Source organism: Ascaphus truei, chromosome 3 (assembly GCF_040206685.1).
Source record: "Ascaphus truei isolate aAscTru1 chromosome 3, aAscTru1.hap1, whole genome shotgun sequence".
Lineage (NCBI taxonomy): Eukaryota > Metazoa > Chordata > Amphibia > Anura > Ascaphidae > Ascaphus > Ascaphus truei.
Window position 1 is genome coordinate 420,834,756 of NC_134485.1, and position 22,664 is coordinate 420,857,419.

At 43.0% G+C, this 22,664-nt stretch overlaps 1 protein-coding gene across 2 annotated transcripts in view; it reads left to right on the forward strand.

The window, feature by feature from the left end:
• The window catches only part of XRRA1 (X-ray radiation resistance associated 1), a 64,576-nt gene extending 45,689 nt beyond the window's left edge, over window positions 1-18,887 (forward strand). For both annotated transcript variants that reach the window (XM_075592765.1, XM_075592766.1), the window contains exons 14-18: window positions 1,273-1,560; window positions 3,364-3,538; window positions 8,868-8,983; window positions 9,973-10,078; window positions 18,359-18,887. In XM_075592765.1, coding sequence (XP_075448880.1) covers window positions 1,273-1,560; window positions 3,364-3,538; window positions 8,868-8,983; window positions 9,973-10,078; window positions 18,359-18,597 — 924 coding nt within the window. In that variant the 3' untranslated portion in view covers window positions 18,598-18,887. The remainder of the gene's footprint in view (window positions 1-1,272; window positions 1,561-3,363; window positions 3,539-8,867; window positions 8,984-9,972; window positions 10,079-18,358) is intronic.
• The last annotated feature ends 3,777 nt before the right edge of the window (window positions 18,888-22,664 follow it).

Here is a 22,664-nt window from a genome sequence, read left to right on the forward strand (position 1 = left end):
CATGTAGTATATGCCGCTGTGATCTGGTGCAGGACTGCTCTCTCAATCCTCGTGAACAAGTGAAGGGTAGAAATCATCAGGAAGCGCAAAACATGTGGAATACAAAAACAACAGACTGATGGTGCAGTATTGTAAAAATTCGGTGATATATAAATGGCAAAGTCTATGTTCAGAATACTCACAAACGTGAGAAGTGAAATGGGCACGTAAAGGTATCTTTAAACCGTAGATAGCAGCCAGGTATTCAAATAGGCACAACACTTTCGATCAGGTACCCCTTTACCGTGGGCCCTTAGGAATAAATAGAACCGGACATAGTGCAGACTGTACACAAAAGTTTATAAAAGTAAGTAAAATCCAATCAACTCACATGGTATTTGAAATAAACAAGCATATAGATCACAATAATGGATCTCTGCGGACGGGATGAGTGGTGTCTCAGCTGTTCCTCTGTACTGGTATGCGTGTCACGGATGCGTCTCACCGAAGACCGGAAGGTGAAACGCGTAGAGTGATGCCACAAGACTGAACCGGAACCTCTGGAAACGGATGACGTCACTTCCGGTCTTCGGTGAGACGCATCCGTGACACGCACGCCAGTACAGAGGAACAGCTGAGACACCACTCTTCCGGTCCGCAGAGATCCATTATTGTGATCTATATGCTTGTTTATTTCAAATACCATGTGAGTTGATTGGATTTTACTTACTTTTATAAACTTTTGTGTACAGTCAGCACTATGTCCGGTTCTATTTATTCCTAAGGGCCCACGGTAAAGGGGTACCTGATCGAAAGTGTTGTGCCTATTTGAATACCTGGCTGCTATCTACGGTTTAAAGATACCTTTACGTGCCCATTTCACTTCTCACGTTTGTGAGTATTCTGAACATAGACTTTGCCATTTATATATCACCGAATTTTTACAATACTGCACCATCAGTCTGTTGTTTTTGTATTCCACATGTTTTGCGCTTCCTGATGATTTCTACCCTTCTGGAGATGTGGCCTTGGAAAGTGGACACAGTATCCAGGTGTGATCTTACTAATGATCTGTAAAAATCTCTATTTGCCTCTTCTTACCCTCTCTTTTCTCTTCTCTTTTTTTTACTGTGTTGCTCCTAAAGGATTGAATTGTTTAGAAGACCATCTCCTAACATCCACTTTAAACTTGGAACTCATGGACTACAGCACAATATAATATCGTCATAGAATCACACTTGTTCTAGTATCTGGTAATGAAACTTACCAGCTATTTTGTTTGTCTTTTTACAGGTAAAAACACACATCCCCAAGATACCCAAGCAGCCTTTGATGTTAGAACCTCCATCCAACCACTTCCTGGGCTTTCCTTCAGATAGCAGTGATTCATTGAGTAGCAGGAAGGAATTTCTGTGGTCACCCGATCCTCTTCCACCAATCAAATCATCTTCAGGGGAGCGTAGCAACATGCCCTCGCAGATGAGTCAAGGAGCTGCCTGCTCTCCAGAGACATCAATGGAAGAGGAAATTAGCACCAGCTCAGATCCTGGTCCGGGAGTGGAGTCAGTTTTTATGACACAGGTTTGTAGAGACTCTGGACTCCATAATCCTGTTATAACTGGTCATTCCTAGTTGTGGATTGCTGCAGAATTCCCTATTTGATGTACAATACAATTAGGCTGGTGTTTTAGCTTATACTAGCATGGTCTGAGTCTCTCTTAATTCACCATATCTGGTGGTTCAGGCAGCTTTCAGGGATACGATGAACTTGTGAATACTTTTTAGTAAATCTTTGGACCATCTCAGATCTTCCTATGTCCTTCTGGAGATGTGGCCTTGGGAACTGGACACAGTACTAGGTATTATCTTACTAATGATCTGTAAAGATCTCTTGTTGCCTCCTCAGACTCTCTCTTTTTTAGGCTTATATTCATATGGTGTGAAGTGGTTTCCCAGTGCTGGAGAAGATTTATGTCCCATTCGTTTGAATGGAGCTAAACTCTTATCCACCACAGGTATCGTATACAGAGAATCTTCATTAGAGACCTTACAGGCTTATTCTATGTCATCTGAAGTGGCCAATAGGGATGTTATCAGGTGAAATTCCCCATTGACTTCGATGGAAAATGTCTCTCTCTATGATCCCCTTCTCTGCTCTCTCATTCTCTCTCCATTTCTCTAACATCCTCCCTGTGTTCTTCTTACTCCTCTGCTCTCGTTATCTCTATCCTTACGTCTCTCCATCTCTGCTCTCTCTTTGCCTTGATTCTTAAGCTTCACTTCTTTCCCATGTCTCTCTCTCCTCTCTCTTCTCTCTCTCTCTTCTCTCTCTCTCTCTCTCTCGCTCTCTTCTCTCTCTCTCGCTCTCTTCTCTCTCTCTTCTCTCTCTCTTCTCTCTCTTTCTCTTCTCTCTCTCTTCTCTCTCTCTCTCTTCTCTCTCTCTCTCTCCCTTCTCTCTCTCTCTTCTCTCTCTCTTTTCTCTCTCTCTCTTCTCTCTCTCTCTCTCTTCTCTCTCTCTCTCTCATGAATTTCCATTTCAGTTCTTCATATTCACAACCAGGCTTTTCTTGAGCCGTGATGCACGGCTTTGAGCGGTTGCCTAGAAACAACCAAACTCCGGTCTCACGTTGAACACCTTCAATTTTGTTCTGAATGACAGCCATAATTAGGGCTTCGTGGCATCTTGGGGTGATGGGATTAAAGCTTCATTATGATAACAGTTTACCAAAATACACATCATGGTGAACATGTATAGTATACAGAGATATATTGCCAATGCAGAAAATTGATCCTTTGTAATATTTTGTTTTACCTTATATTGGCTCAACAGCAAAATGATATACAGGCTGTACTGTGTGCGTGTAATTATTATTACATAATCAAGTATTGTCTTCAAATGAATAATAATCATGTCGACTGAAAGCTATCTCATCTCCATTCTCATCTCATCTCCTTTCTGCTCCATACGTAAGTGGAGATCAAACACTCCTATTCCTGTCTTTCTGTCATGTTTTATTTCTCTTCCCTGTGCTGTGTTTTATTGTCTCTCTTTGCTCCTTTCCCAGCCCTTCATTACTTTGTTAGACAAATACACCAGTCCGGTTGTCATACAATCTGGCACCAGAACAATCAGCAATTGTGTATAATTTGAGCTGAGCTCAAGTGTTGTTTTCCAAAAGTGAAGCAGCAACAAAGTAATTTACAGAAAACAGGTCATGTGGCCCAAGTATCCCCATATTCTTGCAATGTTTGCCGCTTCCTCCTCTGCTGAGAGGTCATTTCTCACACCCACTAGACTTCCAGTGACGCCGTATTTTTTTTCACATTTGTGCGCACTCTGACACCCTTAAGACTTGCACCATGATTCCTTTTTCTTCCACGAAGGTGGACGGCCTCCCAGATCCTCCGCCGACGTCCAGCGCGCTATCTGCCAGCCTATCAGACGAAGCGGTGAGGGATGAAAAGGAAGATGTTGCACAAATCCTAATCCCAGAGAAGTTTAAAGGATACGAAGAACTATTCAATGTCAAAACAGACCCCGATTTCATAGAGCCTGTTGGTAAGTTGCGAATGGGGAGGTCCAAGTTTGGCCAAAACATTGCATCTCACCTTGATCTTAATATATAAATATATATATATATATATATATACTACATTTAAACCAAATATTCATTAATGTGCGATGGATCACAAGTTAAAGCCGCAGCCTCCTCCTCCCACCCCCACAATAATAATTTTTTTACTTGGTTTGACCCGGCTGTCCCGCAAAGCTGAACTGCAATGCTCTCTGCCCCAGGGAACCCAGGAGTGCTCTGAAATCAATCCAGGTAAAGAAATACAAAAACATGGAGGCACACAGAGTGCAGCTTTAACTACCATTCAAGCCAAGGATCACCACGACTCTCACTTTAATGAATCTCCCCTGAAACTCGAATACTTGCTCTTATCTACAGTAGAGATGGGTGAATTTCTTTGACGGATTTGGATCCGCAGCGGATCGGCCGGTTCCTTTGGTCCGCCGATTTCAGCGGATCCATCTCAAAAAGGGCGATTTTGCGTTTTGCGGATTTTGTATTATTGCTAATACACGCCGCGGATTCCGCGTTGACAGATTTGTAGAATCCAATCGGCGGATTCAGCAATCCGTTGACGGATTTTTAAGGATCCGTCAACGAGTGGGTAGACGCCAATACGGTGGGTAAAATCATCGCCCGACATAGTCTCGCTATTGTGATTAATGAGCCGCCCCCTACCTGCCTTGTAGATAGGGTGAGAGAACTGTAACTAAAGGAAGGGAAGACTTGACGAGCTTATGAGTGAGATGGGTACAGTCGCCCCAGAGCCCTTGAACGAAATCCCTGCCCCCTCTGTAGAGCCTCTCTTACAAGTTGTGTGGCAAGTACTAAACAACTGAAAGGGTGACGGTGGCGCTCCCTGAAACGGAATAAAAACACAGATAAATAAGGAATAATCCAAAGAAGCGTTTATACTGGCCCTTAGTGTGCAGCTGCTCCATCGAAGAGGATCATCCCTTGATCCTTATCAAACATTAAGAAGGGTAGTGGAGATGAGCCCATGCAAAGGAAAGTAGAAATGCAGTATATTACACATAAATAATCACAATAAATGGATGGGAGAGGGGGGTGACAGTAGAATATTAAGGTTGATAATCAAACGGTACTCACACGGCCGTGTGAATGTGCCTCCTTTCGTCAGTGGATGTCCAATACCCAAGTGTCTTTCACTCTGTTACGATTGTGCTCGCCACAAACCGGGACCGGACCGCGGGGCTGAGGTGGGGTTATATAATCACCGACCTTAGTCTGCGCAGACTGATCTGGAGTGCGCAGTTCATAGTCGTACATAGCAGGGTCAGGATTGGAGAAGGCAGCATCGTCGTTATTCAAGCAGGAGTTCGGCAACAGGTAGTCAGGAGTTCCCCGCTTCAGCTTAGGAGCATGAGCGCGGGAGTGGCCTCTGCGCGAGAAACGGGCTCGGCCCATGACGCCGGTCTCAGCAGGGGGAGACAGCAGGCTGGCCGAAGTATACCGCGGGGCAGAGTCGGGGAAAACCAACGCTTCAGCACAGAAGTCCAAAGCAGACCTCTGCGTGGAGAATAGCAGCAGGCCTCAGGAAACGAAGGGTAACCACTGCTATGGGAGAATGCAGCAGGTACCAGGAACCAGTGCTGGCTAAACAACGCTTCAGCACAGGAGTCAGGAACAGGCCTCTGCGTGGAACTAGCAGCAGGTCTCCGGATACTAAGGAACTAGAGATGAGTACTAGAGAGGTTAGTTCACAAGGAGACAAACCAGGCGGCTTGTGGCAGAGACAGTAACGTCCAGAGAAGGATTATGCTCAGCTCTGATTCAGAGCCAAAGCCCAGGATATAAAGGGCGGAGATCCAATCACGGGGAGGGTGTGTGAGCATTCCTCCAACGATGGAGCACAGGGCAGAAGCTGCAATGAGAGGCAGCACATGTGCCATTTATTGCCAGAGGAAGCCTTTGTAACTGCAGAGGTCTGCAAGGCTAGAATCAAAGCCAGGAGCGGGTTCCTTACACACTCACAGCGGACCCATGGAAGGATGACAACCATGAATAGAATCTTGTAAAACAATGCCGTTTATTATAAAGAGTAAAGTAAGCAGTAACTCACATATCAGAGATAATCACTACGGTCTCGGTAGCCCCACAGAGAGTGCCGGTGAGCTACTGTTCCACGCAAAAAATCGTTTTTCCTCCGCAATATTACCAATATATGCCTTTTCCTCTGTTGCTCGACTGCAAAAACTCTGACACAGGCCCTCATTCTCTGCCGTCTCCATTACTGTAACATAGTTACATAGTAGATGAGGTGGTAAAAAGACATGCATCTATCAAGTTCAACCTATGATAAATTTAGACAACAGACACCTTATCCTATATCTATACTTAATTATTGATCCAGAGGAAGGCAAAGAAAAAACCCCATTGTTATATCATCCAATGATATTTCATAATGCGACAAATAAATTCCTTCCTGACACCAAGATTTGGCAACCGGATTACTCCCTGGATCAACATTCTTCCCATGTTTACTTATTTGGTATATCCCTGTATACTTTTCCTTTCTAAAAAGATGTCCAACCTTTTTTTTTTTAAACAAATCTATTGTATCTGCCCTCACAGTCTCCATGGGTAATGAATGCCACATTTTAACTGCCCTTACGGTAAAGAACCCTTTCCTTTGTTGCTGGTGAAATCTCCTTTCCTCCAACCTAAAAGGAGGACCCTGTGTCCTTTGTACTGCCCGTGGGATGAATAGTTCTTTTGAAAGCTCCTTGTACTGTCCCCGGATATATTTGTATATAGTTATCATATCCCCTCTTAGATGCCTCTTTTCTAAGGAGTGGTACCCAAAATTGTACTCCATATTCAAGGTGTGGTCTTACTAATGCTTTGTAAAGGGGCATAATAATGTTTACTTCCCTTCCATCCATTGCCCGTTTAATGCAAGATAAGATCTTGTTTGCCTTTACAGCTACTGCATGACTTTGGGCACTATTGCTAAGCCTGCTGTCTACAAGCACTCCTAAATCCTTCTCCATCGAGGATTCCCCCAATTTATCCCCATTTAATTTGTAAGTCGCCTGTTTATTCTTGCTTCCCAAATGCATAACCTTACATTTATCTGTATTAAACCTCATCTGCCATTTACTTGCCCAAGTTTCCAGTCTCTCTAAGTCCTTCTGGAGAGAAATTGTAGGTCTTTATTTATATAGCGCCATTAATGTACATAGCGCTTCACAGTAGTGACATCCTGCTCTGATTCTACTACCTTACACAATTTAGAATCATCAGCAAAGATGGAGACTTTGCTCTCGATGCCAAACTCAAGGTCATTAATAAAAAAGTTAAAAGGAAGGGGACCCAGTACCGATCCCTGAGGTACTCCACTCACGACATTAGCCCAACCTGAAAAAGTTCAATTTATTACAACCCTCTGTTGTCTATCCTTCAACCAGTTTTCAATCCTGGTGCATACATTTTTACAGAGTCTAATTTGCTTTACTTTGTACACCAACCTCTTGTGTGGAACCGTATCAAATGCCTTTGCAAAATCTACTGCATTACCCTGGTCTAAATTCCTACTTACCTCCTCAAAGAAACAAATAAGGTTAGTTTGGCATGATCTATCCCTCATAAATCCATGCTGACTATTACTAATAATTTAGTTTTCCATTAGGTATTCCATTAATATTATCCTGTATTAAACCTTCAAGTAGTTTCCCCACTAGTGAAGTCAGGCTTACAGGTCTGTAATTCCCCGGTTGTGATCTAGCTCCCTTTTTAAATATAGGCACCACATCTGCTTTACACCAATCTTTTGGTACTGAGCCTCTGGAAATTGAGTCCTTGAATATTAAATGTAATGGTTTAGCTATTACTGAATTTAACTACTTGAGAATTCTTGGATGTATGCCATCGGGGCCAGGTGCCTTATTTACTTAATTTTTTTCAACCCGCCTATGAACTTCTTCCTCAGGTAACCAATTTTTCATTAATATGGAGGTTGTGGTTTCTTCCTGCGGCACTACTATTGAAATTGATTCTTCCCTTGTAAACACAGAGGCAACAAATGTGTTTAATACCTCTGCTTTTTCCTTATCTCCAATAATCTGCCTGCCCATCTCACACTGAAAGGGTCCTATATTTTATTTTCTCATTTTTTTTTTGTTAAGGTACTTACTGTAAAGAACTGTTTAGGGTTGATCTTACTTTCTATTGCAACCCTTTTTTCATTATCCATTTTTGCTAATTTGAGTGCCCTTTTGCAATTTTTGTTACATTCCTTATAATTCTGATACGATGTCTCCGTCCCTTCTGACTTAAAGAATCTAAACGCCTTCCTCTTCTTTTCCATTTCCTCCCCTATCTGTTAATTTAGCCACATTGGTTTTGACTTATTTCTTTTATACATATTTCCCAAGGGTATATACTGATAAGTGTGCTTTTCTAACAATGTTTTAAAGGCTGCACATTTATCTTCTACATTTTTCCCTGCAAAAGCATCATCCTAATGTATTACTTGTAGATTAGTCCTCAGTTTATTAAAATCTGCCTTTCTAAAGTTTAAGGTCTTTGTTGAACCCAAGTAATCTGTTTTTTGATCATTTATTTCAAATGAGACCATGTTATGATCACTGTTACCCAAATGTTCCAGGACTTGAATATTTGCTATTACTTCTACATTGTTTGATATGACCAAATCCAGAACTGCCCCTCTCCTGGTTGGTTCCTCAATAATTTGGGTCATATAATTGTCTTTAAGCACCCCCAAAAACCTGTTTCCTTTTTGTTGTAATGCTAATCTCATTGCCCCAGTCTATGTCTGGATAATTAAAATCCCCCATTATGCAAAGATGACCCAGTTTTGATGCCTTCTCCATTTGCAAAGGTATTTTAGCTTCCTCAATCTCACAGATATTTGGTGGTTTATAGCGTATCCCTACATTTTCGTTATACTTTTACCTCCACTGCTAATTTCTATCCACAAGGTCTCTACATTTTCATCATTCCCTTCATAAACATCTTCCCTTATAAAAGGTTTTAGATCCGGTTTAACATATAAACATACTCCACCTCCTCTTCTATTTGCTCGATCCTTCCGAAAAAGGGAATAACCCTCTAAATTAACTGGCACACGGAGATAAAAGGACTTGCCCAAGGTCACAATAAGTGTGCACTGGGATTCAGGCTCCCCTGCTTCTAAGTAAGTCATTGTTTTCAGAGTCTGGGCCGTTACTCAGCTCCTTCAGCCCATGAGTATGGTCCTTTATTTAATTCTATTAATCTCTGTATGTATGTCACTGAAAAGTAGCTGACAATATTGTCTCCATGTTATAGGCATACAGAATAATGTTAGGGCTTTGGAATATGCTTTGAAGCACCTGCTTGTGTATCGTGACGCAAAACCAAGACTGCACAGTCTTCAGAAACCCTACATCCCCAGAGAAACAAAGGTACAGATGTAGTGACTCTTCTGGAGTCAGTTAGGCAGTTGGCACTCACGTGGAGTTGGAGTAGATGTTGGTGCTTATCCCTTAGAGGTAAGATAGATAAGGTGTTTTCACTGGACAGCCGTGCAGCAAAAACGAGACAGCACACAAAGGTAGTAGTTAAAAAAAAACTGTATTGAAGTACGTGGCACATACACAGACGTTTCGGTCCTCACAGAGGGACCTTGAGAACTTCGCTGTGTGTGCCACGTTCTTCAATACAGTTTTTTTTAATTACTACCTTTGTGTGCTGTCTCGTTTTTGCTGCACGGCTGTCCAGTGAAAACACTGTGTTTGTGTGTTTGTGTGTCTGTATGTCTGTGTGTGTGTGACATCAAAACATAGTGAAGTACTGTTATAATCTTTACTGCGCAAACTGTAGAAAGCCACTTATAATTTGGCAGATAAAATATGCATATTCGGGACAAATTCCAGCATGGATGGTAACAGGAGATAGTGGTGCAGCAACAGAATGTCGTACTCTGGGTGGAGAGCAGAGCGTGTTTTTCACGACGTGTCTCGTCCATCGCTCCTCACCTTCCTTGTTTCCCCGTCTCAGCCCAATGATGTCAGAGAGCGACGCGGCTACTGGGACTTGGACTCGTGAGTTGTGATCAGATCCTGCCAGCCAGTGAGGGCAACACAGCACAATATACCTTGCTGTGATAATTTGGAACAGCTGCAGCACTTCCCAGTAGCCACGTCTCAAGTGCTTTTACATCTCTCCTTTCACTCAGTTTCTGTGTAGAAGTACAGTACTGGCTGTAATTTCATGTTCTACTTCTATAAAGTTATTGTGCAGCACTTTAGGTGAATAATACCAGACATTCACTTAGCATAACACTTTTACATAATGTAAGGCACCGCTTTTTTCCCGTAATGCTCATGTTCTTCTCATTAATAATGAGTAATTTAGGAATGTTAATGTCTACCTTTTCCTGGATTTCTTGTAGTTTGGTACAGAGCTGTCCTCCCTACCTCGGAAGAATAAGAAACAGATCTTGGAGGAAATCTTAATAAGTATGAGAGAGCCGAAGCATCTTACACAAGTTCCACTAGGTATGTGTTCTAACTTTTGTCATCTCACTTGAATGTGAAGTATAGAAGAGATGCAAACTCTACGGTTACTTTGATGTATGTAAAAGAAGCACTCATGATAACAATACACAAATTCCACTGGTGCATCACATTGCCGATGAAACGTAGTGCGGGAACACTCTAGTGTTTGCAAGATATAGACTTGCATTCTTGTATGGTTAACGATTCGGCTCTACATTTACATAGTTGCATAGTAGATGTGGTTGAAAAAAGACATATGTGCTTCAAGTTCAACCTATGCTAAATGTAGGTGACCGATACTTTATGCTGTATTTATATTTACAATATATTGATCCAGAGGAAGGCAAACAAAAAAAAAATACACGTGAAATCTCATCCAATGATATCTCATAAGGGGAAAAGTTAATTTCTTCCTGACTCCAAATAATGGAAATCAGATTTCTCCCTGGATCAACAGTCCCATGTTTTCTTACTTGGTAAATCCCTGTATACCTTTCCGCTCTAAAAAGATGTCCAACCTTTTTTTTTTTAAAGATATTCATTGCATCTGCCATAACAGTCTCCATGGTTTAATGAATTCCACATTTTAACTGCCCAAAAAAACTTTGCCTACAAGGGCCACACCCTTGACCAATATCACCAGCAGTGGACCACTGGACTTGGTGGACTTCTTGGCGCTAGAGCCAGATAGCAAGAACACCAGTAATATTGTAGTGTTCATGGATCATTTCACCCGTTATGCACAAGGATTCACAACAAAGGACCAAAGATCCACTACGGTTACCAAAGGGCTCTGGGACAAGTATTTCGTCCATGTTGGAATTGCCAGCAAGGATACACTCTTACGAAGTACGGGATTTTGAAAGCCGACTCAGCCGACAAATACATTTTCTGCAATTCTGTATCGTATAACTGAGAATACATAAAGTAAAAAGGGGAATGGAATTATAAGAACGGTAGGGTAGGGAGTGGGGGTGGATATGGTACATCACAAAATCAAACATTCGATCAATTGGTACAGCATATACGCATATAAAGTATCTCAACTACGTTCCATTATTTTCTTACATTAATGGGTTCTTGTCCACACCTGAACATTATTGTGCAATTAATTTTATTACAATTCCTTTTGGCACAGTCAGTATCGATCCTGGATCCATGCCCGGTGCACAATAGCATATACCCCTGGTCATCCCCCATAACCTTCCTCCCCTCCCTCCCTTTCCTCCCCTCCCTCCCTTTCCTCCCCTCCCTTTCCTCCCCTCCCTTTCCTCCCCTCCCTCCCTTTCCTCCCCTCCCTCCCTTTCCTCCCCTCCCTCCCCTCCCTCCCCTCCCTCTCTTTCCTCCCTCCCTTTCCTCCCCTCCCTCCCTCCCTTTCCTCCCCTCCCTCTCTTTCCTCCCCTCCCTCTTTTTCCTCCCCTCCCTCTCTTTCCTCCCCTCCCTCCCCACCCAACAGCTCAAGTGTATAGCGGATACAGCCTTACTTCCACCATATTACTCAGCCATGGCTTCCACACATTTTGGAATGTATTCATAGTGTCCTTCAGATATGTGGTGATCTTTTCGTAATGAAGGGTTTTCCAGGTGCCTTTAGTTGTTTTATTTATACTCGGAATTTGATCTTTTCAGGAGGCTGCTATAGCATACCTGGTGGCTTCTATTATAGATGTCCCTTTCTAATGTTAAAAAATCTAATTTAGCTATCCTCTTCTTATAAATCAGATTGTCTATCCCCATTAATTTGGTGGCTCTTCTCTGCACTTTTTCTAGTTCCATAATGTCTTTTTTTATGGAGTGGTGCCAAAAACTGTACTCCATATGCAATTTTAATTATCCAGACATAGACTGGAGCAATGAAGATTAGCATTACAACTAAGGTTTTTGGGGGTGCTTAAAGACAATTACATGACCCAAATTATTGAGGAACCAACCGGGAGAGGGGCAATACTGGATTTGGTAATATCAAACAATGTAGAAGTAATACCCAAATGTTCCCGGACCTGTATATTTGTTAAGTGATCATAACATGATCTTGTTTGAAATTAATTATCAAAAACCACATTACTTGGGTTCAACAAAGACTTTACATTTTAGAAAGGCAGATTTTAATAAACTGAGGAATGATCTACAAGTAATACACTGGGATGATGTTTTTGTGGAAGATAAATGGGCATTCTTTAAAACATTGTTAGAAAAGCACACTTATCAGTGTATATCTCTGGGTAATAAATATAAAAGAACCAAGTCTAAACCAATGTGGCTAAATAAACAGGTAGGGGAGGAAATGGAAAAGAAGAGGCAGGCGTTCAGATTGTTAAAAGTCAGAAGGGACAGAGACATCGTATCAGAACGATAAGGAATGGAACAAAAGTTGCAAAAGGGCAAACAAATTAGCAAAAATGGATAATGGAAAAAAGGATTACAATAGAAAGTAAGGTCAACCCAAAAATGTTATTGAAGTACCTTAATAATAAAAAAAAACGAGAAAAGAAAATATAGGACCCTTTCAGTGTGAGATGGGCAGGCAGATTATTGTAGATAAGGAAAAAGCAGAGGTATTAAACAAATTCTTTGCCTCTGTGTTTACCAGGGTAGAATCAATTTCAATTGCAGTGCTGCAGGAGGAAGCCACAACCTCTATATTAACGAACAATTGGTTAACTGAGGGAGAAGTTCTTAGGTGGCTTGATAAAATTAAAGCAAATAAGGCACCTGGCCCCGATGGCATACATCCAAGAGTTCTTAAGGAGTTAAGCTCAGCAATAGCCAAACCATTACATTTAATATTCAAGGAATTCCATTTCTATAGGCTCAGTACCACAAGATTGGCGTAAAGCAGATGTGGTGCCTATATTTAAAAAGGGAGCTAGATCACAAGCTATCCACAAGGTCTCTATTCCTTCATAAACATCTTCCCTTATAATAGATTTTAGATCCGGTTTAACATATAAACATACTCCACCACCTCTTTTATTTGCTCGATCCTTCCGAAAAAGGGACTAACCCTCTAAATTAACTGCCCAGTCATGAGTTGCATCCCACCATGTTTCAGTAATGCCTATGGTATTATACTGCTCCCTTGTAGCTATTAATTCAAGCTCCCCCATTTTATCTGTCAGGCTACGTGCACTAGCAAGCATGCATTTCAGGTTATTTCCAGTCTGTGCTAGTGTTATCTTATCTGCTCCTGCTTTTCTACTCCAATTATATTTAGTCTTTAGACGTTTTCTGGAATTATCTGTATTTAATAGGCGTGTCTCCCTGCATTCCACACTCCCACTTGCCCCCATTCTACCTCCATGGCCCCTAGCTATTTCCCCATCCCTATCTATTCTGTCTAATTCATTCTCTGTTTCTCACCCCTCCCCCTTCCTTACTAGTTTAAAATTTTGGCCAACCTTTTTAACATCCTCCCCCTTAGCACAGAAGATCCCTCTTCATTGAGCTGCAATCCATCCCTATCAGAAAAGGAATCCCAGTGCTCTAAAAAAAAAAAAAAACCCTTTTAGCCTTGCATTAACCTCCATAATATCCAACTGTCTCCCTGATTTAGCACATGGCACTGGTAGTATTTCAGAAAATACTACCTTGGAGGTTCCTACCACCACAATCTTTCCTTGTCTCTGGGTATCCTGAGTCCTCTCTGTGCTGGTAGAACTATTCCTCTGGCTGCTAGAGGAATCGGTGTCCCCCAGTCTTGCCATTTTGGCCCACCCCCAATATCTTCACTCAATCTGGCAAATCTATTGGGATGGGTCAGCTCAGAACTGGCCTGCCTCTTTCTCTTCCCCTTCCAACTGTTACCCAGCTACCTATCTGTTCCTGGTCCTCACTCACAGCTCCACCCTCTGCACCACTAGTCCCAGCCAGGGCCTTCTCAGTGAGCACTAATCTCCTTTCACTATTGTCAATGTCCCTCAATATTTCAAGTTGTGTTTTCATATTAGCAATCTGAGACTCCAAAGAAACCACCTGTTTACACTTCCCACAGTGGTATGCTCCGTGGAAAAGCTGCTCCAAGTGCATATACATGTGACAAGATGTGCATTGAGTAGCATTCTCAATCCTGCTCATTGTTGCACTATGGATAGGGTGACCAGATTTTGAAAATGAAAAACCGGGACACAAAAAAAATTATTAATACAACAAATAACATTCCTAAAAAAGAATATTATAATGATATTTATCTAATAGTGTCACCATTGATGCTGTATTATTCATTCTACCTCTTCCCATTCTCTCTCTACCTTCTCCCCCATCACGGCCACCAATAGAAATCATTCGCGCCCCCCCCAAAAAAAAATCTACTCGCCCAACCAAAAAATCTACTCGCTACCTAGCCCCGCACCTAACCCCACCCATTTAAAAAAAATTGAATAAATTCCTAGAAAGAACTAATAACAGGATTCGTTTTTTTACATAACAGTTTATTTATTGTATTACACTTATACTGTACTACAATTAGTCCGTGTTACGTGTGTGTGTGTGTCGGATGACCTCATTAAATCGGAAAAAAGTCAGATGTGAATGATTCTGGACCCATTAACCAGTGGTCAGGATGCCCCCTCCTCACAATTTCTAAAGCAGCAATCCCGCCTGGGATCTTACCTGATCCGCAGTCCTTCAAGGTACTATACTGGAGGGGAGGTGTTCCCTACCTGTCTTCAGATGTCTCCCATGTGAAACTTGAGTCAGATCTGGAAGAAAGCAGTATAGGTTATTTCGGTGTAGATATACAGAAGTTAAGATAAGACATGGAGAGAGTGGGTGAGACAGGGAGGGAGGGAGAGAGGTGACAGGGAGGGAGGGAGGGGAGGCGAGGGAGGTGACAGGGAGGATGGGGGGCGAGGGAGGTGACAGGGAGGGGGGGCAAGGGAGGTGACAGGGAGGGGGGGCGAGAGGTGACAGGGAGGGAGGGGGGGCGAGAGAGGTGACAGGGAGGGAGGGGGGCGAGAGAGGTGACAGGGAGGGGGGAGGGCGAGATAGGTGACAGGGAGGGAGGGAGGGCGAGAGAGGTGACAGGGAGGGAGGGAGAGAGGGAGGGAGGTGACAAAGAGGGAGGGAGAGATGTGACAGGGAGGGAGGGAGGGAGAGAGGTGACAGGGAGGGAGGGAGAGAGGTGACAGGGAGGGAGGGAGGTGACAGGGAGGGAGGGAGGTGACAGGGAGGGAGGGAGAGAGGTGACAGGGAGGGAGGGAGAGAGGTGACAGGGAGGAAGGTGACAGGGAGGGAGGGACAGAGAGAGGTGACAGGGAGGGAGAGAGAGAGGTGACAGGGAGGGAGGGAGAGAGAGAGAGAGAGAGAGAGAGGGGGAGAGGTGACAGGGAGGTGGAGAGAGAGGGGGAGGTGACAGGTATGGAGAGGATGACAGAGAGGGGGAGAGAGAGACACACACACACACACACACAGAGACACACACCCAGAAAATTATGTAAATAATTTATTGACATTAATTAAAATTAAATAAAAAATGAAGACATCCACATCTATTCGTCACGTAATGGGGGTTTTCTCCAGTATCCAGGGCAGCACGAAAATCAGTGCTAACTCCCAGGTGTCAGCCTGGCTCTCCCCCCATGTGTTATGATGCGTGGGGTGGGGGGAGGGGTTGGGTGATGAGAAAAACGAGTGAGGCACGGTTCCAGTTAAATATTCACAAGAAATCGCATTTATTAATTAAAACAGCAAAGGGACTCACATACATATAGAATGGACCCCTGGCCTCCTCACGCAGTCCAGGATCGAGTTTGAGCAGCCTTCCCGCGTCCGGGGTGCAGGAAGAAAAACTATCCTGCTGGGCTGCAAACACTGCTCCACGGTCTGACTGCGGAAGGCTCCTTAGGTCAAAATCTTCTGGTGGTTTATACCTTGTTTTACACCTTCCGTTTCTAACTCCACATTTAATACAAACAGCACTTGACATCAAACTGTAATTCAGTCATACAAATCAGGACACGCAAGCTCAGGATCCATTACAAGCCTGTGAATTTCTTGATAAAAGACCACAACGTTGACCGTAAATAAATATTTGAGAGATTGGATGCAGGGTTTTTGAACAGACAAGGCTGAAGCCAGCTCAGATCTGATGTTAAAAATGGAACTCGAAGAGGAGAAACAAAGGAGCCATATTCAGACATACAATTATATGTATGGTACTGTATATAACTCCTGACTCCCTGAATTACCAATGAACCACGATACAGTGAAGCAAACTGTACTTCATGCTTTTAACATCCAATATAGAGCAGTGTGTGTGTTTTGAGTGGATACTGTTCTGTACATTTCCTGCACTCTTCTTTATAGCTGTCATTTAAAGGGTTTCCTGTGAATCTTTGTCCTTAAAGGAGCCGTTCCAGGAGATTCAGAAAAATAGCCTAAAATTATTTATTTTCCTGCATCCTTCCCTGCTAGGTTTGTATTTCCTATTGACAGGGACAGGATTATCAGTACTGTGAACAAGAAACTGGTGGGTTTCAGTAACTAATTTACTTGCACAATTCCACTGTGCACTACAGTTCACTTTATTCTTCACAATTCACTATTATATTTGTTCACCTTTAGATTTGTTCACTTTTATATACAGAAGTTACACTTATAAATTGGCACTTTTTTTGAGCGCTCCCCAATATTTTTTATTTCACTTTAAAAAAAGAAAACCAGTCCCAAGCAGCCCGGCAGCCAGGATATGGAAAGCACAGCGGTGATAAAGCGCTTGAACAGCGCAAAACGCATAAGAGGATCACCCCTGTCCAATGCCCGTGCTACTGATGTGTTCCTGTCAAGATTAAATCCTACCTTTTTTATTGGCATACTACTCTGGTTCCCGTTGTGCTTTCCTTATCCTGGCTGCCGAGATGCTCGGGACTTCATACTTGTTCTGAATACCTCAACGGAGATGCACGTACCTTCCCGAGTCTACGATCGGTTCAAAGTGCTGTGAGTAGTGACTTTCTTTATGCTGCTACCGAGATCAATAGCTATACAAAGATTATGAGCTGCACACCACAATCAAACAATGCATTCAATATTACCGGTGCAGCTGGTTCAAGGGGTACCTGCCCTGGTATTCCTGACCTGAACTGTAGATAAGGCAGATCCAACGCACTACGGATTTGTTCAATAGAAAATGTATTGTGCCACACAATGTTTCGACCGTGAGGTCTTTATCAAGTAACAGGCAATACATTTTCTATTGAACAAATCCGTAGTGCGTTGGATCTGCCTTATCTACAGTTACCGAGATCACTTCATTACACATAAGAGGGGACCATGTATTTATTTATTTATTTATAAAATATTTTACCAGGAAGTAATACATTGAGAGTTACCTCTCGTTTTCAAGTATGTCCTGGGCACAGAGTAAAACAAAATAATACATGGTTACAAATACAGTTACATAAATGAACAAGGTATACATTATATACAAGACATTGCATGCACAGTTAAAGAAAATATATATTATGAGCGTATGAAACAGTTACAGACCAGGTTAAAGTGTGAGACAGCCTTAGATTTGAAAGAACTTAAGCTGGTGGTGGATATGAGTCTCTATGGTAGGTTGTTCCAGTTTTGGGGTGCACGGAAGGAGAAGGAGGAACGTCCGGATACTTTGTTGAGTCTTGGGACCATGAATAGTCGTTTGGAGTCTGATCTCAGGTGATAGGTACTGCATGTGGTAGGGGTGAGGAGCTTGTTCAGGTAGCTGGGTAGCTTGCCCAGAAAGATGTACATTGCAGCCGTAGGAGTAAGTGAAGCGGGGAGGCTCCATATATAATCAGGATCCAGGGGATTACCTGTTACCCTGTCACTCTCCTTTCCCTCTATTTTGTACAACATTGACTCACAACTCAGATGTGGATTATATAGAGATCTATTGGTATGGACATTCTTATACATCATTAAAGAAGTACTGCGTATTATATCATGTCTTCAAACTCATGATACTGACTAAAGCACTATCAGTTTCCCATGATCCAGCTCTGGTTTATGATTTACTGCAGTAACATCTATTTGGATTGTATCCATTTATCTGTTACAATAGGTTGTGCAGCACTAATGTGAGACTGTTTGTCTCACCTCCTGGACCCTTAAAAAAGAAAACAACCTGGATCTAATGAGCGATGCCTGAGGAACAGGGAGAGAACATAACTCTCAGTCAGAAGTAGCCGATATTGGGATTTTCACCCAGTTCTCCCACTTCAATATCTGTGTCTTTTGCACTAGGGCACGCCTTGTTATGCATGTGATATCTTACTTCGGGTGTGCTTGCATTTTTTGCAGAATCTATTTTGAGGCGGAAAACATCTACCAAAGCGTATAAGGAAGCACAGGTGTTGCTAAAAGAAGTGCGAGTGAAATATAGGCTCTTCCACGCAGAGTCAGTGAAGAGAGCCACCGAGCTTGAAACCAGCTGGCAAGAGACCGCAAGAGATCTCAAGGAAGCTCAAAGCCACCGGGGCTACATCCAGGAAAAGGTGAAAACTGAGAGCCGCTGGGAATCCATGACCGACGATTACTGATCACCAGAACACTCTCCAGTACCACGCAACATGATCTAATTTCCAAGGGTATTCATATTCTGATTGTTAATAATCCGGAGGCTTTTTGAAAATCTTGCAGTATTATATTTCTTTGAGGTTTGTTTTTAATGGCAGCAAAGCAAAAGAAAGAGAATTATAAAAGGTATCATGTAAGAAAGTCAATGTGGATAACGAGTTCCTGTTTTGGAGAGTTTGCGCAGAATGAACTAGAGAATGATATAGTCACAGCTATTGCCGTACGGCAGCAGAATAAACAGCATGTGAAAGATTGTGGTCCCATTTTTTTGACGTACTGTAAGAAGTTTGATCTTTGGAAGAACCACAGCAGAGATGATAATTTATTTACATGACATGAACATATTCCGCAGCCCAGTACCATGGGGGAGAAAGGTAAAACAACAATGTAACATACCAAAATATGTCATTAACGTTAACACATAATGCTACAATGGGCAGAGAATGGACATGAGTGCAGACACAGGCTTAGTCACCCAGAACTAACAGCTCACTTTTTCCATTCAAAGAAGAAATATTGCAGAGAACATGACACCTCAGATAGGGATTGTAGTGGGGCAATAGATGCCAACAATAATGATGGTCTTAGAATAAGGGAGGCACATTTGTTGCCAAAGTTTCAGGTGAGGATGGGGTACAGGTTTGTTTCAGTAACACAAATTTCTTTGACCGATCTTTCCTAAAAATAGAGAAACCTCGAATAGTGATAGATTTATCACCAGTTGTTGGACTTCGCCATGTTTCAGTAAGAATGATGGCTTATACAAGAAGCACCAAGTCCCTAGCTCATCTAGTTTGGGAAGTAAGATATCAATGTTTTATACAGATCGTTCTTTTGGGAATTTAAAAGAGACATTTCTTTGTGTGGTGGAAGTTACTGGAAAAGGGAGAGCCTGGGTTTAATGCAATATAGCCTGCCAGTGATAGCAACTATAGGGATAGACATGTAAATAAATGTGGCTTGCAAAGGGATTCTGTTTGCGATGGCAGTTTGATTTATTGGTGCTAGGTGGGCTGTTTAACAGAACTTGTCACCAACATTCAGTAGGGTGATACACAGCTTATGAGTATTTTTAAAAACGCAAGTCATCGACTTGGTACCGCTAAAGATAACACATTTTTTACTGTAGCCAATAAAAAGATTAAGACCAGCACCAAAGTGAGTAAATACAGCTATTTTACTCATTTTTATGCCAGTCATTAAGTCCTGATATTTATCGGTCCTTGGCCAAAAAGTACCACATTTTTTTATCACCTACCTCAGGCTAGCGTTAGCCCTATCTTGCCTAAAGTATGTATATAATGGCCATTGTATGCATAAACAAGGTAAGCTAAACCAATATGGAATAGGTGGTAAAATATGAACACCCACTTAACTAGTTTGTCACGGGAGACCAGGACTTTTTACACCTTTTATATTTGTACCGGGATCATACATTAGGCAAAGCAAGGTAGTAGAAACAAAATGTACTTTATTTCGGAAAACCCGCGTACAACAAGAAGAATTACACAATAGACAGACAAAAGTACACTTACTGGGGGTCTGGGGAAAAAAATCTAGGCTTTCCTAAGTGCAGGGCGCCCGTTTGGATGAGTTTACCGTGACCGGGATATACACCCGGTTCTCCTGGTCCTCTTTACAGCTTCAGTTCCTAGCCACGACCGCTACATTCGATTTGTAGAACTTGGGCACAAAAGACGGCACTTAGTCTCTGCGAGGCAGACTTTCCTAGCTTCAAAATGAAGCCGGTTGCTCTGCTAATTGCAACAGAGCAACTTTGAAAAGCCCGCCCTAGCTTCATAGACTGGATGGTCTGGTTCTGTGCCTCAGCCATCTCCTTACATACACTCCGCTAAGCTATCCTTAGCATGGAGGTAGGAGGCGCGACCAATCAGAGTGTGGGAACCCTATCCCACTAGCCAATAGAAACAGGAGCTTGTCTCTAAACGCCTCCGGTCCTACCAGCCAATATCCCCTGAAGAAATCAGCTTCGTCTGAAGAAACGCATAGGGACGTGTTACTACTGCTATTTTTAATAGTGCTCACAATCAGTGCCATTTGGGAGAGTGAAGCCAGACTCCGTTCCGGTTTATTTGGACTCTTTACCATGAAGGGAACTTATACCTAAGAGACTGGAGTTGCCGGAGGAACCTACAAGGTGTAACTTCACCCACAGAGACGTGACATCATTCCGGAGCGCCACCAGTGGAGCAGAGGCGCCGCGGCGACAACATACGAAGGGTCGGAGCATGAGTATCACTCATACAATGCTTTTATTGTTTGGAATCTTGTGAGTTTTCAATCGTGATGTCCATGTTATATTAAATTTTACTTACGGTATTACACAAAGATCGGGCACTTTTTTTCTGTTATATATATATATATATATATATATGATGAGACTACCATAGAGAACCACACCCCTGACGAAAAGGCCACGCCTCAAAATGCATAGGGTGCTTCCCCATTGGTAGCTGAGCAAGGCTGTAGGAGCAGATTGACTGGGAGTGTGCAGAAGGAGCGAGCCGTGTTTGAAGCTGTTTTCGGTGACATCACCTTTGATCCGCCCCCTGGAAGCGACGCCAGGACGCAGTGACGCCACGTTGGAACATCACTTGGTGCGGAAGAAGAGCAAAGTAGCTGCCCAAGCGTTCTACATCAGCAGAGGTGCTGGAAAGGATGGACGGACCGTCCCTGCAGTGGCAGCAACCTGCATACACTAACAAGCCTGAGGATTCGTTGCTTTTAAAAACAGGTGTCTGTGAGTGTATTTTAATCAAGATTTGTGTCTAGTAAAAGGATTTGTTGCACTATGAGGTGTGTGCTTTCTTCTCTTCTTGTTTGTTCTTAGTACTGTCTTTGGAGTGCCTGGGATGCATCCCCTAGGAAGGGAGCAGAACCTTCTGGATTGGACGTAACTGTATTTTTAAGATATAATATAATTACTTGTGGATATACATATGTAACAACACAATCAGTATTCAGGTGCAGTAGTGAACTACTGTAATAATACTTAGTCTTTGAGTGCCCGCAGCTGAGACACAGGCACACAATAGGTACACTAATACTTGTAGATGTTTGTATTTCTCCATTTTTGAGCCCTAGAGAACTATTTCTAATATATTATCAAGTGTCAATTATTATATAATCAGCTAACACTATTAATCATAGACCTGCTCTACAGACCAAAGTTTCTAAATGTCTCTCTGCGATATCATAGTAGATGGCCCTCTGCCAACTTAAACTTAACATGCCAAAAACAGAGCTCCCAAACCTGGCCCTACTACCTCCTTCCACATTACTGTTGGAAGTACTATCATTCACCCAGTAGCACAAGCACGCTGCCTAGGGGTCACATTCGACTCCTCACATTCAAAACGTATCTAAAACCAGTCACTTTTTCCTTCGCAATCTCACAAAGACATTGCCTGCCCTAGGTTGCTACTGCTAAAACTCTGACACAGGCCCGCAGTCTCTCCCGTCTCGATTACTGTAACCTCCTGCTGTTCGACCTTCCTGCCTCCCCTACAATCTATCTTAAATGCTGCTGCCAGAATCACTTTACTCTTTCCTAAATCTGTCTTAGCTTCTCCCCTGCTGAAATCCCTCCTGGCTTTCTATCAAATCCTGTATCACACACTCAATTCTTCTCGTCACTTTTAAAGCTTTAGGCCTTGACCCCGCTGCCTACTACAGCGGACGCTGCACGGACGAGAGCCCTCCCCTCAATGGCGCCGGGCCCGCTGCGAGGGGGGGCCGCAGCGCTGGGGCGAGAGTTGCTCCTGCTCTCACTAGAATTGAGAGGACTCGCGACAAGGCACGCCCCCCGGCGGTTCAGACAACGAGGGCGAACCTGCCGGGTGACGTCATGGCCGCGCCCCCGTCAATCCCCCGCCACGCCCCCCGGTCTCTCTTCCTGCAGTGAGCTGCAGACCGGGGAATCGGCTGCACGCGTCGCCAATCTCGCGGGCGCGCGTTGCAGCGGAGTTACCGGGGCCTTAGCCTTACACTCTCCTTACATTTCAGCACT